This window comes from Pagrus major, chromosome 22, assembly GCF_040436345.1.
Source record: "Pagrus major chromosome 22, Pma_NU_1.0".
NCBI lineage: Eukaryota > Metazoa > Chordata > Actinopteri > Spariformes > Sparidae > Pagrus > Pagrus major.
This window is the reverse complement of record NC_133236.1, coordinates 22127996-22140711: the sequence shown is the minus strand read 5'-3', so window position 1 is coordinate 22140711 and position 12716 is coordinate 22127996. Positions and strand designations below refer to the sequence as shown.

Here is a 12716-nt window from a genome sequence, read left to right as displayed (position 1 = left end):
TGGTTGCAGTCACGATCCCAGTCACGCATGAAATTCAGATGGAGGGCAGAAGCGAAAAGCAGAATGGATGAGATGGAGAGAAGTTAATAAGTTATCATTGCTACAAATTGTTGTTGAGTAACAAGGGTTCAAACTCCAGCAAAGGAGAGAAACAAAAAACAACGACTTTTCTTCTTCTTCTTCTTCTTCGCCTTCTCGCAGAAACAGCTATGTGTCATGTAAAATACACTCGTGAAAATGCAGCTATTGGTTAACAGTGTTGGCAACCAGCTGATTATCTGCCTGTGTTGTTTGGAATTGAAGCGATACAAACTATTTCTTCTGCTCTGCGTCCACGCAGATATCACACCATTCAGAAATGACAGTAGTGGCCGTGTCTGCCGGTTTCACTTCACACACCCTGGACGTATACGAATGTCGGAGGTATATAAACAGGACATTCCCGCAAGAATGTCAAATGGCACCATTTCTCAACATTTGAAGTTGCTTTAAACACTTAACCAAGGTGTTTGTGTGTGTGACAGTGAGAGAAATGATTATGACCCGAGGCATCAGGTGTCCCCCTCGGTGGCCTTGCGGGCAACATCTGGAACCCGTCCCCTCATTGTGACATCACACAACCAGCCTAACCTTTGACTCCAGACCGGCTAATTAGCAGCATGTCCCTCCATAACTGCCTGGGTTCCTCTCTTTTTTCTCTCTCCATCTTTCTCACTTAACCCCCCTCTCCACCTGTTGCCTCATGTCACTGTGTTAGTGTGTGACCGAGGCTCTGGGAGGGAAAAACGGTCACAGGGAAGGTACTTTGTTTTAACATTCACACGAAGGACTGCATGGTGACTAAACACGCTTAGTGCAGGAACATTCAGATATTTTGTTATTAATTGACAGACATAACTTTAATCTAGTACAGGCCACATGAGAATAAAAATACATATAAAGTTATGATAGTATTACATCAGGATCTGTGTTTTATTGACGCACAGGGGAGAGAATAAGGGCTGTGCTCTGTTTCATGAGCTATTTTAGTTCATCTCCCTCTCCCTGACTCTCTGGTGGATCCATGTATCTCAGAGGTGATCATCAATCTAACAGACTCTATTATTACTTTTCCACAAAGTGCTTTGATTTCCAGCCCACCCAGGAGATTAAGCCCCCTCCTTCCTCCCTTTCCTCTCCCTCCGTCCGTTCACCTATCTATCCTTTTTCTTTCTCTCCGTCCGCTCTGCGTTGTGCCATATCTCTCTTTTCCTGCAAACTTCCTTGAGCTAATTTCCAACTGGATTCAAAACGCAGCTCCTTGATCCTCGTGGATAAAACAGTGCCTGTTCAGTGCACTGTGACACCGGAAGCAAAGGGGGTTAAAGGTCAGCTCTCAAGAGACACACCTCTTATCCTTGCACACGCTTCAGCTGTGCAGGCAAAGACGTTGAGTTCACACACACACACACACACACACTCAATCCTGCATCCCAGCAAGAAAGATCTGCAGCTTCACGCAACTGTACAGCTTTAAGTACAAATGTGCACAATCAGTTTCCCTCATAATAAACAATATATATATATATTTAAAAAAAGAAGTCAGCAAGATGTACATGACTATCATCAGTGTTTTCCTGGTGAGGCCACTCCACAGAGCTCCAGAGACTTGGTTGTTTGGACTTGGCCCTGAGTGGTCCGGTGCATGGAGCATCGGTGTGGAATGATGTGGAAGGCCAAACAGGGGATTGTGGGTGACGGGTATCCATTACATCAGAGGGGACCAAGGCGCCAGTTTGCCATTTGAGACGTGACACCCCCCTGTCCTTGCACTTTATCCTGTTAACTGGCATGATGTGCTGAAAGTTGCATGGGCCCTGGGAGCGGAAGAGGCTAATACCAAATAGATTTTAATTGCGAGGCAAAATCTACAAGAATTTAATGTATTGTTTTATGTTGCATAATTTCCTCACAATATTAAAGATTTAAAACCTTGGACTTAAAAAACAACAAGTTACTCAAATCTTTGACTTCAGATCTAGGTTTTGAGGATGAACGTTGTTATGCCAGTTACATCTACAAGATGTTACATTAACTCCCACACACTGTTCTGCAATAATACATTTGATTGTGGCATTTCAGGCATTTCATTTTCAGCTAGACCTTTCTCAGTCAGGTTATATTATAGCTACAGTCAGTCTACTATATTGCACCTATTGTGATTTTGCATGTTGTACATGTGCCCTCCAGGTTGCAGGTATTTTTTTTATTAAAGGCACAACAAAAATTGGCCTTGCCACCAATTCAAAACATATCATTAAATACTGCTATCACTCCCAAATGAATCTGCTTTTTTTTTTACTTCAGTAAGATATTGTAACCAAATGAGCTTTCTATTAGAATTGACAGAGAGATGAGAATCAAAGTCTTTATGCCCATAACATCTACAAGATGATAGCTGAAAATAATGTTACACTGATTTTCTATTGAACCGTCTTGTGATTTTTGTTTTCGCCATTACTGAAAAAGTGTGCGTACTTGACCTCCTTTACACATGCTCAGATTACAAGTATTTTTTGCAGGTACTAAAGGGGCAACGTAAGTGGACCTTTCCACCAATGTGTTAAGACAGGTTCTGTTTTAAACACTTTATGAGAACCTGGTTAACACACTGTAACATCAGTAATATATTGTAATCACATGAGCTAGCAGTCAGGCTAGACAGCAGTTGAATGCTTAAAATCAGTGTGAATGAATGAATGTGTTTATGCTAATTACATCAACTATATATATATACATATATACGTATATATATATAGTTGATGTAATTAGCATAAATTATGATAATAGGTGAACATAGAACACAATATTGATTTTGTATTTAAATTACTGGTTTTGTTTTACTTGTTTTACTTTGCTGAAAAGAAAAAATGTGTCAACCTGACCTCCTTCCCATGTTTGCTCCGGTTTAAATTTTTTTTAAGTGGTCTATTAAAATTGCAACAAAAATGGGTCAGCCACCAACTTAAAACATCATTAAAACCTTCTATCACTAACATATTATAACTGATATATTGTAGCCACAAGAGTTTTCAATCTTTAAACCTTACATATGAATATTGCAGATATTCACACCTAGTTACGTAAATACGTCAGTTCTCGGTTATTAGAATAAATCACTTTATGGCAGTTTCATCTATATATATAGCTTCATTTATATGATTATACATGAAAATTGGCACATTTATTTTATATTAAACTGTATTATGATTATGTCTTTGTTTTTAGACTTTACTGTCAAAATCTGGTCAACTTGTCCTCCTCTGCTGGGTCTGGGCCTGCTATCACTCCCATATTTATACGCCTTTTTTTTATTACACCTAAGTAGCCTCTTATCTTGGAACTAAGAGCTTTCAATCTGGATGGACAAAGGTTAAAAGCTGAAAACGTTACATGTGAATAATACTGAATGAGCCTGTGTGTTTCCTAATGAAGGCCCCACACTTGTTTACAGGTAGGTCATTAATAATCTGAAGGTTTTTAAAGTAAAATCAATAAAAAGGTTCATGGTGTTCCTTATGTTGAAAAATACATTTCAGTAATTAATCCATCTTTTTGCAGTTGTTCATCTTCTAAAAGGAATCAAAGATTGATGAGTTAAACTGCAGTTAAAATAAACTAAATACTCCACATTTAACTGGGGAGCCATCCAGGGTCCCTTGGGGTCCTGGAACCCTTTGGGAACCAGCATGTTAGCTCAGCACCAGTGTCTCCTCCCAGCATGAAGCAACGCCCTCTCTCCCCATGGAGATAAAAACTGTTCCACTCTGCTCCCTTCACGCACAGATAGACAGTTCATGAACTCATCACCGATCCGTGTGTGTTCGTCCACCCTGTTCATTCCATGTTGTGATCCCGCTCCGGTCGGAGACAGTCTACCATGTCCACCGGGTCTCTCAGCGATGTCGACGACGAGCTCTTGGACGGCATCCTCAAGTTCGGCTCCTCGGGTAAAGACTCCAACGAGAGCACGGAGGAGAGCTCCAACTGCGAGGGCGCAAGCGACGCGCCGGGCAAGAAACGCAAGACGGCGTCCCGGAAAACGGCACCCAAGGGTGTGGCGCAGCAGGAGGGCAAGCACGTGCAGAGGAACGCGGCCAACGCGCGGGAGAGAGCCAGGATGCGCGTCCTGTCCAAAGCCTTCTCCCGGCTGAAGACCACCCTGCCCTGGGTACCGCCGGACACCAAGCTCTCCAAACTGGACACGCTGCGCCTGGCGTCCAGCTACATCGCGCACCTCCGGCAGATACTGGCCAACGACAAATATGAAAACGGATTTATCCACCCTGTTAACCTGGTGAGACTACAGAGAAGAACAATTATGTGTTATACAGACAGAAAGCTTATATGGAGGGGGCGTTAAGTGGAGATAAAAACATAGGCCCAGTTCAACTTTTATTATTCGATGACAGGTTCGGTTTTATTAGAGGCCACACCACTGAAATATGTAGATTTTATGAAGGTTTGAGACTCTCAACTGCAAGGCCTCATTGTCTTGGTAAGAGCACCCAAGTTGTCAAATGAGGGTGATGGCGTTGTGAAGCAGGTGCATGAGAGGGCCAGAAGCGACTAATCCTATTTTCTGCAGACTGTTTTGAGGCCTTTTGTAGACAGACTTGTGATCAGAACAGAGAAAAAATAGGCCTGCATCTCACTGAATGATTTCAAAATAATGCAGTGCAGGCAGCACAGCACTGGGCCTCAAATTATTACCTGGAAAGAGTTCATATAATTGCGCAATAACGCAATTATTGGAATGTTTTATCGTGTAAAAAAATCACTGTAAACCCGTCAGACACATTCGCTGGTGAAACTTCTTTTATTTAATTCAGTGCATGAACATCTGGTTGTGTTGATTAATCGACTCCTAACTGGTCTGATTTTCTTTTTTGTTTGACTTTCACTGAATCGTGTTGATGAATCTGAGCACTGTGCCTGTGTTTCCCTCCGCAGACGTGGCCTTTCATGGTCGCAGGTAAGCCGGAGAACGACTTGAAGGAGATGCTGAACACGACGAGGTTATGTGGAACGACGGCGTCCTGACGGGACCAAGGCGGACACCCCTCTGCGCGTTTTTAAAAGGAAACAGGGATTTTTTTTTTTTTTCAAGAAAGAAAGAAAAAGAAAACACGGATTGTGACTGAAATGAAATGCTCGTCTCATCTCCGCTGACTTTGAGTGGGAATAATGGAGAGAGAGAGAGGTTATCCTCTCTCCTTCGTTCCCGTAAAGAGAAATTTGAATATTATTTAAATGCATTCTGTCACATATTGTTGTCTTTGCTGGATCAAAGATAAACTGCGCGCTTTAAATCGCTTTTTTTTTTTTAATACTCTGCAGATGCATTTTTTACTCGTGCAGGCCTGTTGGCGGCTGCACTGTGATGGATGGAAGAAAATGGTTGTACAGATTACATGTATATAAAATATATTTGCATCACTTTTACACCTTGTGTGCTGAATGTTTTTTCTTCCCGTGTGTGGGCCCCGTGCGCGCTCTGACCCGCTGACCCTCCTCTTATCGCCGCGCTCCTTCAGAAAAAAGCAGAGCCGGAGCACCACCAGCGCAGATAAGTCTCCCTCTGTTGTTTCTAAAAGATAACCGTGGACGAGGTTGTCCTTACATAAACAAACGTTTGCCTTCAAAGATTGTCCACCTGAAAAGCAGATGTAGTTTAAAACAAAGTCAAATTAAGTTTATTTCCCTGCCAGTTTCATTGATGGAAGACACATTTAAACTTTTAATACAGGCTAAAACAAACATTTTACTTTTTTACATCACAATTCAGGCCTGGTCATTTATTTCTGGAACTATATCACCGCAAAACAAGCGTCAAATGTGATTTTTACGCAGCGTAATTACATTTGGACTGATTAACCGTCACGCGCTCGCTAATTGGATCGACTATTTAGGATTCAGCCAATCAGAGGTGAGGAGCGGAGCTGCCAGAGGTCATGTTATGCACAAAAAACCCTGCGCGCTGGGCTTTAATCCCGCCCAGACCAGTTGTTTTAATTCGCTCGGGTTGTGACCGCTGTGTTTACATCAGGCCGACAGTTATTTATGCGCTCTGACACACGGCCTCCCCCCCTCACCCCCTCTCTCCTCTCTCTCTCTCTCTCTCTCTCTCTCTCATTGTGGTCTGTTGGGTAGAAGGTAAAGATGGAGATGGATGCTGCTGCAGAAGTGTCCACATGGCAGATCACCATTTGTATTTACACCTTTCTCCCTCACCAGCCTTCTCTTCCTCTCCAGAATGCTGAGGCCTGCCTGTAACTCCACATGTGGAGTTGTGCTCTGATAAATCCAGCGACTGAATGTAACTAAGTACAATTTCCATGTACTTTTACTTTTACTTGAGTGTTTGCATTTTCTGCTACTCCATATTTCTGCCCCGCTACAGTTTGAAGGCAAACATTGCACTTGTTTTACTCCACTACGTTTATTTAAAGGTGCACTATGTAGTTTTATGGGGGGAAAACAATAATCACAGGACAAAAATCTTCATTGACTGATTTTTTTTTAAAATTCCTAAACAAACTATAGAAATAAACTCCCTTCGTTTTCATTCCTGAATCAACAAACTGACATTAAGGGACAACATGATTTCATCCTGTTTTACTTTGTTTATATGTGGCGGACCCCGCCACCTTTCTAGCCTCAAACAGTGTTCTGGGACCTTATTTTCCTCTGAGAATAGCTTGTTTGTTCAGTTGTGGAAAAAATAAATATCTCTGAGTTTGTATTATTACCTCATTAACATATTAAAATTATGAGTTTGGATTTCTTCTACAAAACTACATGGTGCTCCTTTAATTACTGCAGTTAGTTACTTTTTAGATAACTTACTGCATTTAAATGAATTTATTTATCAGATTTATCTGATTAAATCATGTACAAACAAACAAGAAAAACACGTTCGGGTAATTGGTCGACCCAAAATATACAGTATCTACAACGTACATGTAAATATATGTATTGTTTACTTTTATTTTTGATACTCACTGCCAGAAAATTCCTTTTGAGAGCCAACCTAAATACATTTAATATCAAATACTTTACTAGACTGTACTCAAACTATTTGTATGGGTGACTTTTACTTTTTAATTATTTTTTTTTATGTGACCTTTATTTACAACACACATCTGTAATATTTAATAGTGACATTGCATTTGTTTGCACATTTAAAAAGTGTGTTCTTTTTCTTAAGTATATTTTTAGGTACATGTAGCCTGCTGGTACTTTTTTTTAGCCTATCCATTATATTATTAGTTACATTTTACATGCAAACCTTATGTGGAGTTAATAAAATATGTTACATCATTGCACTGACACCAACTATCACTTTGTTTTGAAAAGTGGTGAGGACAAATATTAAATACAAGTGTAGGCAATGTAATGGTTGAGATTGTATGTGGTCAGAGTAGAGAATTACGGTATGGATATGTAACATTACATATGTGGATATTATCAAATAAACAATAACTGTTCTCCTGCACATGTTGTAGGCTGTTGCTTAGCCTTGGTATCACATGTACATATTCGATCCTGGGTTGAAATTTTGTCATATTTCACACCAGGATCAGCAGCAAGCCAGTTTCAACTGATGGACAGCAAAGTATTCTCATTTGTTAGTCAACATTTTTTACAAGCTATATTTAAGAATTTTTCTTGAATGAAATGATGAAATAATGCTTTTAAAAAGTGATTGAGACAAAACAGACCATTTAATTTAGTGGTGTGGACATGTCCCCAGTGTTCCCAGTGTAAATTACACTTATGCAAACTATCCAGAAAAGAAGCTCTTGACCACAGCTGAGATTATTGTTGCTAAATATTACGAGGTCAGGGCAGTGGTCAAGAATATAGAAATTACAAAAGCTGAGACTTTTTTTAAAAAAAACCTAAAAGGGGTCCGATTTCAATGTCTGCCATCGATACTTAATCTAGGAATCATCCTGAATTCAGTCTGTGTCATTTCAACTGTGCAGTGCAAACTCTCTTCAGGTCATTACAGAGCAAATACAGTAGAAGATATTATCTCAGAGGTAGCTATGGCACAGGTGTGCATTAAAATGTTAAAGGGCTGCTTAAACAATAATGCCTCAGTAATGATAGTCCAGTAATAACAGCAGGGGCGCCCCCAGAAATCTTTCATTGGGGGGCCAGAAGGGGCCACTGAAAATCTTGGGGTGGCCACTAAAAGGGAGGATCGGGGATGGTGGTGATGGGGTTTCAGATTTTTCTACTTTTATTAAGTAAAAAAATCTGAATATGTCTGCCATCAATGATAAACACAAAAAAGTGTATCTGAATGACTTTTTCTGTAAAACTGAGCATGAAACTCCGTTGTTGAGTCTGGAAGGTTGTGTTGTTACAAACTTTAATTAAGGTCCACTTTCCTGATCTGTAAACAGCTCCTCATGGTCTTCACCAACAAAACCATTTTCTCAGTCGTCATGGAGATGTTTACTTTATCATTAAAGCCGAAGTGCTTATTTTTGCTTTATTCTTCATTATTCTTTTCAGTTACCGGCAGAAGAGACGTGTCTGAATTTAACCACACTAACTCGTTCACCTCACTTCGCCCGGTGCGAAAAAGGACAGCACCAACCATCCTTTCACGGTAACAGTAAGATTGAGTGCTGTGGTAATAAAAGAGTCCCACCGACGTCTCTTCAAGGACCCTCACCTAATACATCAGGGGCGGCGTGGCAGGGGCCTCGCCGCCACCTCAAAGGGACCACCGTGGAGAAAATAAACTTGGCCGCCTCTCTCCTGGGGCCAGCTGCAGAGAGCGGGAGAGGAAGAGCGATAGAGGAGGGAGGGAGGGGTCTGCATGAGAGCAGGGCCGGGATTCCCATACTTGCTAATTGTTTTGTTGGACGGCTGCCCAAACTGTGATGTGAAAAAGGTCGACGGGCTGAGGGGAGGGAAGGAATCACATTGTGTTCCAGCTGATCCCATCGTGTTACCCATCGGCCCTCATGGTTCCTTCAGATCACTTTATTATTGGCATGACTGTTGGCCAATTGAGTTTAATAGCGTGAAGGATTAAGTCATCAGTTTATACTGTTCATAACAACATCTCTCTTTGTCAGCGTACACATAAATATTGAACAGAAATATTAGCCAATGAAGAGACACTTTTTCACTCTCCTTTAATTTATTGTGAAGATGTGATTCTCATCAGACGCTTGGTAGAAACATCACTGCCTTTTCTCATGTTACGTCACTATATACATCACATATCATCACTCCATGGAAACTCTCCCCGGGCACCTCCCTAACACATCTGTCTGTACATGCAGTGTCCTGAGACTGCCATCTTCTGGACAAAACATAATGTGTTTCTGGAGACACGCTGAGACCTGACAGTAAACTCCAGGCATCCCTATAAACCCATGGGACTGTTATACTGACATGTGATTTCATACTGTGAGACACATTATAGTCCCTTATGAAAATCTGTAAGATGTGAAATATGCCTTTTCGTATGTGGAAATCACAATTTAACATGTAAATTGAATATGTTAATATATGTTAAAAGAAATTAATTACATTACATTAATTGCCCTTAAAGACATACATATTCATGCACACACACATACATCAATGCTTTTGCTCATTTGGTTTCAATTACATCACGTCCTCTATTCTACTCTTATTTACTTGTATTTTATTTTTTAATGTCTTAAAATGACTTTCCATTTTGACTTGATTAATGTATGCCTACCTTTCCCTTTTATCTTTATTTCATGATTGTTTATATCACTATGTCTTTCCAAAATTCAATAAAACGGCAAAAAAGAAGCTAACACATGGAAAACTAATTGAAAGACAAAAATGACAATATCCACAATGCATAAGAGATGAAGAATGTTTATTTATTCAGATGATTATAACACTGACTGAGTGTGCTTCACAAATTGCAGAGTAATGATATATTTCTATGTTTAATGTATTGCTTTGTGATGGATTGTTACAGATTTTAGTGAGCTGACGTCATAATTTGAAAAGCAGGAAGCCGCTAAATGTGCTGTGATTGTTTAAGTTATCAAAGGCTGAAGCCTCTACTGGGAGGACCAAGTGTAGCTCATCACCGACGTTCAGCTCTAGAATAACAGCATTCGACAGGTACTCAGAATGCCCTTCATACCCAGTTTGCAAATTAAATATTATGGATTCACCGTTATGAAATATTTTAACTCCCATGACGTCATAGTCTGACTCACCACACATTGTGAATCTGAAGTAGTACACTCCTTTCACAGGTGCAGTGAAGAAGCCAGTGGTTGGACTGTAAGCACCACCAACATTGGTAAAGACTTTGCTGAACTTTAGGACTGTTGGAGTGTTGTAAGGCCCTACACCTCCAGAGTCTGTCAAAGCAGCATAAAATGCCACCTTTGCACTCTCTTCAATTAGACTGTCCACTTGGTGCTCAGTCGTGTTCATCCTGTTCGTTAAAGATGTAAGTTCACCTTCTTGAGCCTCATCCTGATACTGTAGGTCATCCGTCCTGCGTGTCAGGAGCTGCAGCTCACCCTCGCTGACAGTCACTCTGTTGTCAACGGCCAACAGTTCAGCTGCCTGACTTTCAAGATCAGCCCTCAGCTCCATGTTTACTTTCTTCAGCTCTTCCACTTGCTTCTCGCTGGCATCCAGCCTGGATCTGACATTTGACAGCTCCTCTGATTGGGCCGTGTTTACTTTCTTTACTTCCTCCACTTGCTTCTCGCTGGTTCTTAGTCTCGCCTCTGTATTAGCATGATCTTTCTTCAGCTCCTCCAGGTTGACATTAGTGAGGAGGAGATCAGACTTGGTAAAATCCGCTTGCATCTCTGTCTCCGTCAGCCTGACTTCCACGTTCCTCAGCTCCACCTTCTGCTCCACCACCATGTCTCTCAGCGTCCTCAGCTCGGCCCAAATGTCAGGGTCGGTGGTGGTCTTGTAGTTTGACCGATCAGCTGTGCTATCAGGGTCCGGTTGCTGCTCTTTGTTAGGCGGGAAATCCAGGGGTTTGGTCTCCCCTCCTTCACTTGCTCGAACCTCAAGAGCCCATGAAACAAACAGGCTGAGCAGCAAAAACAGCAAAGGTAAACGTGCCCTCATTATGCTGTCTATCAATGCCTCTCCAGGGAAAAATGGAATTGATTGTGGCTCAGTTACCTTCTTTTTATCGGAAAAGTAGCTGACGTCATGAAAGCTGTAGCATGTGCTTTTGATAATCAGTTTGGCAAACTCTCAGAATAAAAAAGTGAAAAGTGGGACATGGGTAAATTGAGACACGTACACAAGGTCATGTGAGAAATCCCAGATGGTGCCTCACTGAGGACGACGGTGTTGTGGTGGCATCATACCTCTGCCAAGGCCCAACAGTCCCATTTTGTACTAACTCATAAATACCAGCCAGTTCAACACGCCTGATGTTTTTCATCAAGATCCATGCATTAAAGACAGTGGGTAAAAAAATCCTGGTTCTGTTCCTTTATCCGGATCCGCACCAAAAGTTAACGGGGTCTATTCTGGGTTGAGACACGCCCTCCATCTAAGTTTCGTGGAAATCTGTTTGGTAGTTTTTTTGTAATCCTGCTGACAAACCAACCAACTACAGGTCAAAACTGTAGTAGCTGCATCTTTCTGCTGCTGTTTTAAGAGCTACAACACATCAACAGGAAAAAGTCCACTGAGCTTGTAGCACTGTAGCTCATTAACCAAGTGTCAATAGAGTAAAGATATACTCCTAGTCTGCCTACGCAGTACAACCATGTCTGCCTATTGTTGTAAGCTGTAAACATTACTACCAGAAAGTGTGTTTTCTTAGACAACATGAATCACAGAATGTTGCTTCCAAGCTAACAGATGCTCTCCCCTGTATACCTGTATGCATACTTATGGGTCACCTTGTTCTCTGTATTGAGCTGGGAAGTGTTTATGCAAATGTATGAAAAACGCATAATTTAAATTGTCCTTTATTTAGATTTCAATTTATTCTAAAAAAACACTGACATGTTCACTGTTGTACACGGCATAGGCTATATAGATACAATGCTGGATATTTTTAAGGAGACCTCGGGACATCGCCAGCCGTGTTTGTGCCGAACTACACAGGTATTTTAAGCAAAAACACAATGTTTTCCAAACCCTAACCAAGTGATTTTTGTGCCTTAACCCAACCAGAGCATAAGCACAGCGTTGTCGTAAGATACATTTGAAAACTGAACCCAAAGAAATGTAAAGTTCCAACATGAAGAAATGGAAATTTTCACTATTTTGTGTGCCTGGTTTGCTTAAATGTACTTTGCCAACATTTATTCTGTCGATTGGATTGAAATGCTACCAGCACCATTTGGGATTTCTTTTTCTTTTTTTGCTTTATCTAAGGTCTCTTTTTATAAACCTGTGTGCTACCCTGTGATGTTTAACTTGAGACCCTGCCAAATGATTTATCAAGAACACATGCTGCTGCTCTCATGACAAAGGTCAACTTAACACTTTGTAGACAGGCCACCAAGCTTTAAAATATCTGTATGTATGTTGAGAAGAATATTGTTATTATTTCAGTTATTTAAAATATCTATCATAGTTGATGACTTGCCATTAAAAAGTTAACCAGAAGATGGCAGCCATACAGTACTGATGACACACATCATTTTTAGGTGTTGGGCAGTGGT

The 12716-nt window shown here is 40.9% G+C and overlaps 2 protein-coding genes across 2 annotated transcripts; one reads left to right on the top strand and one right to left on the bottom strand.

The window, feature by feature from the left end:
• The first annotated feature begins 3852 nt into the window (after positions 1 to 3852).
• Positions 3853 to 5484, top strand: tcf21 (transcription factor 21). The gene is made up of 2 exons (XM_073492895.1): positions 3853 to 4336; positions 4993 to 5484. The coding sequence occupies exons 1-2, from the start codon at positions 3920 to 3922 to the stop codon at positions 5080 to 5082; spliced, it is 507 nt and encodes a 168-aa protein (XP_073348996.1). The 5' UTR covers positions 3853 to 3919; the 3' UTR covers positions 5083 to 5484.
• Positions 5485 to 9905: 4421 nt separating this feature from the next.
• Positions 9906 to 11169, bottom strand: LOC141017983 (uncharacterized). The gene has a single exon (XM_073492823.1). The coding sequence runs from the start codon at positions 11152 to 11154 to the stop codon at positions 10045 to 10047; it is 1110 nt and encodes a 369-aa protein (XP_073348924.1). The 5' UTR covers positions 11155 to 11169; the 3' UTR covers positions 9906 to 10044.
• Positions 11170 to 12716: the final 1547 nt, after the last annotated feature.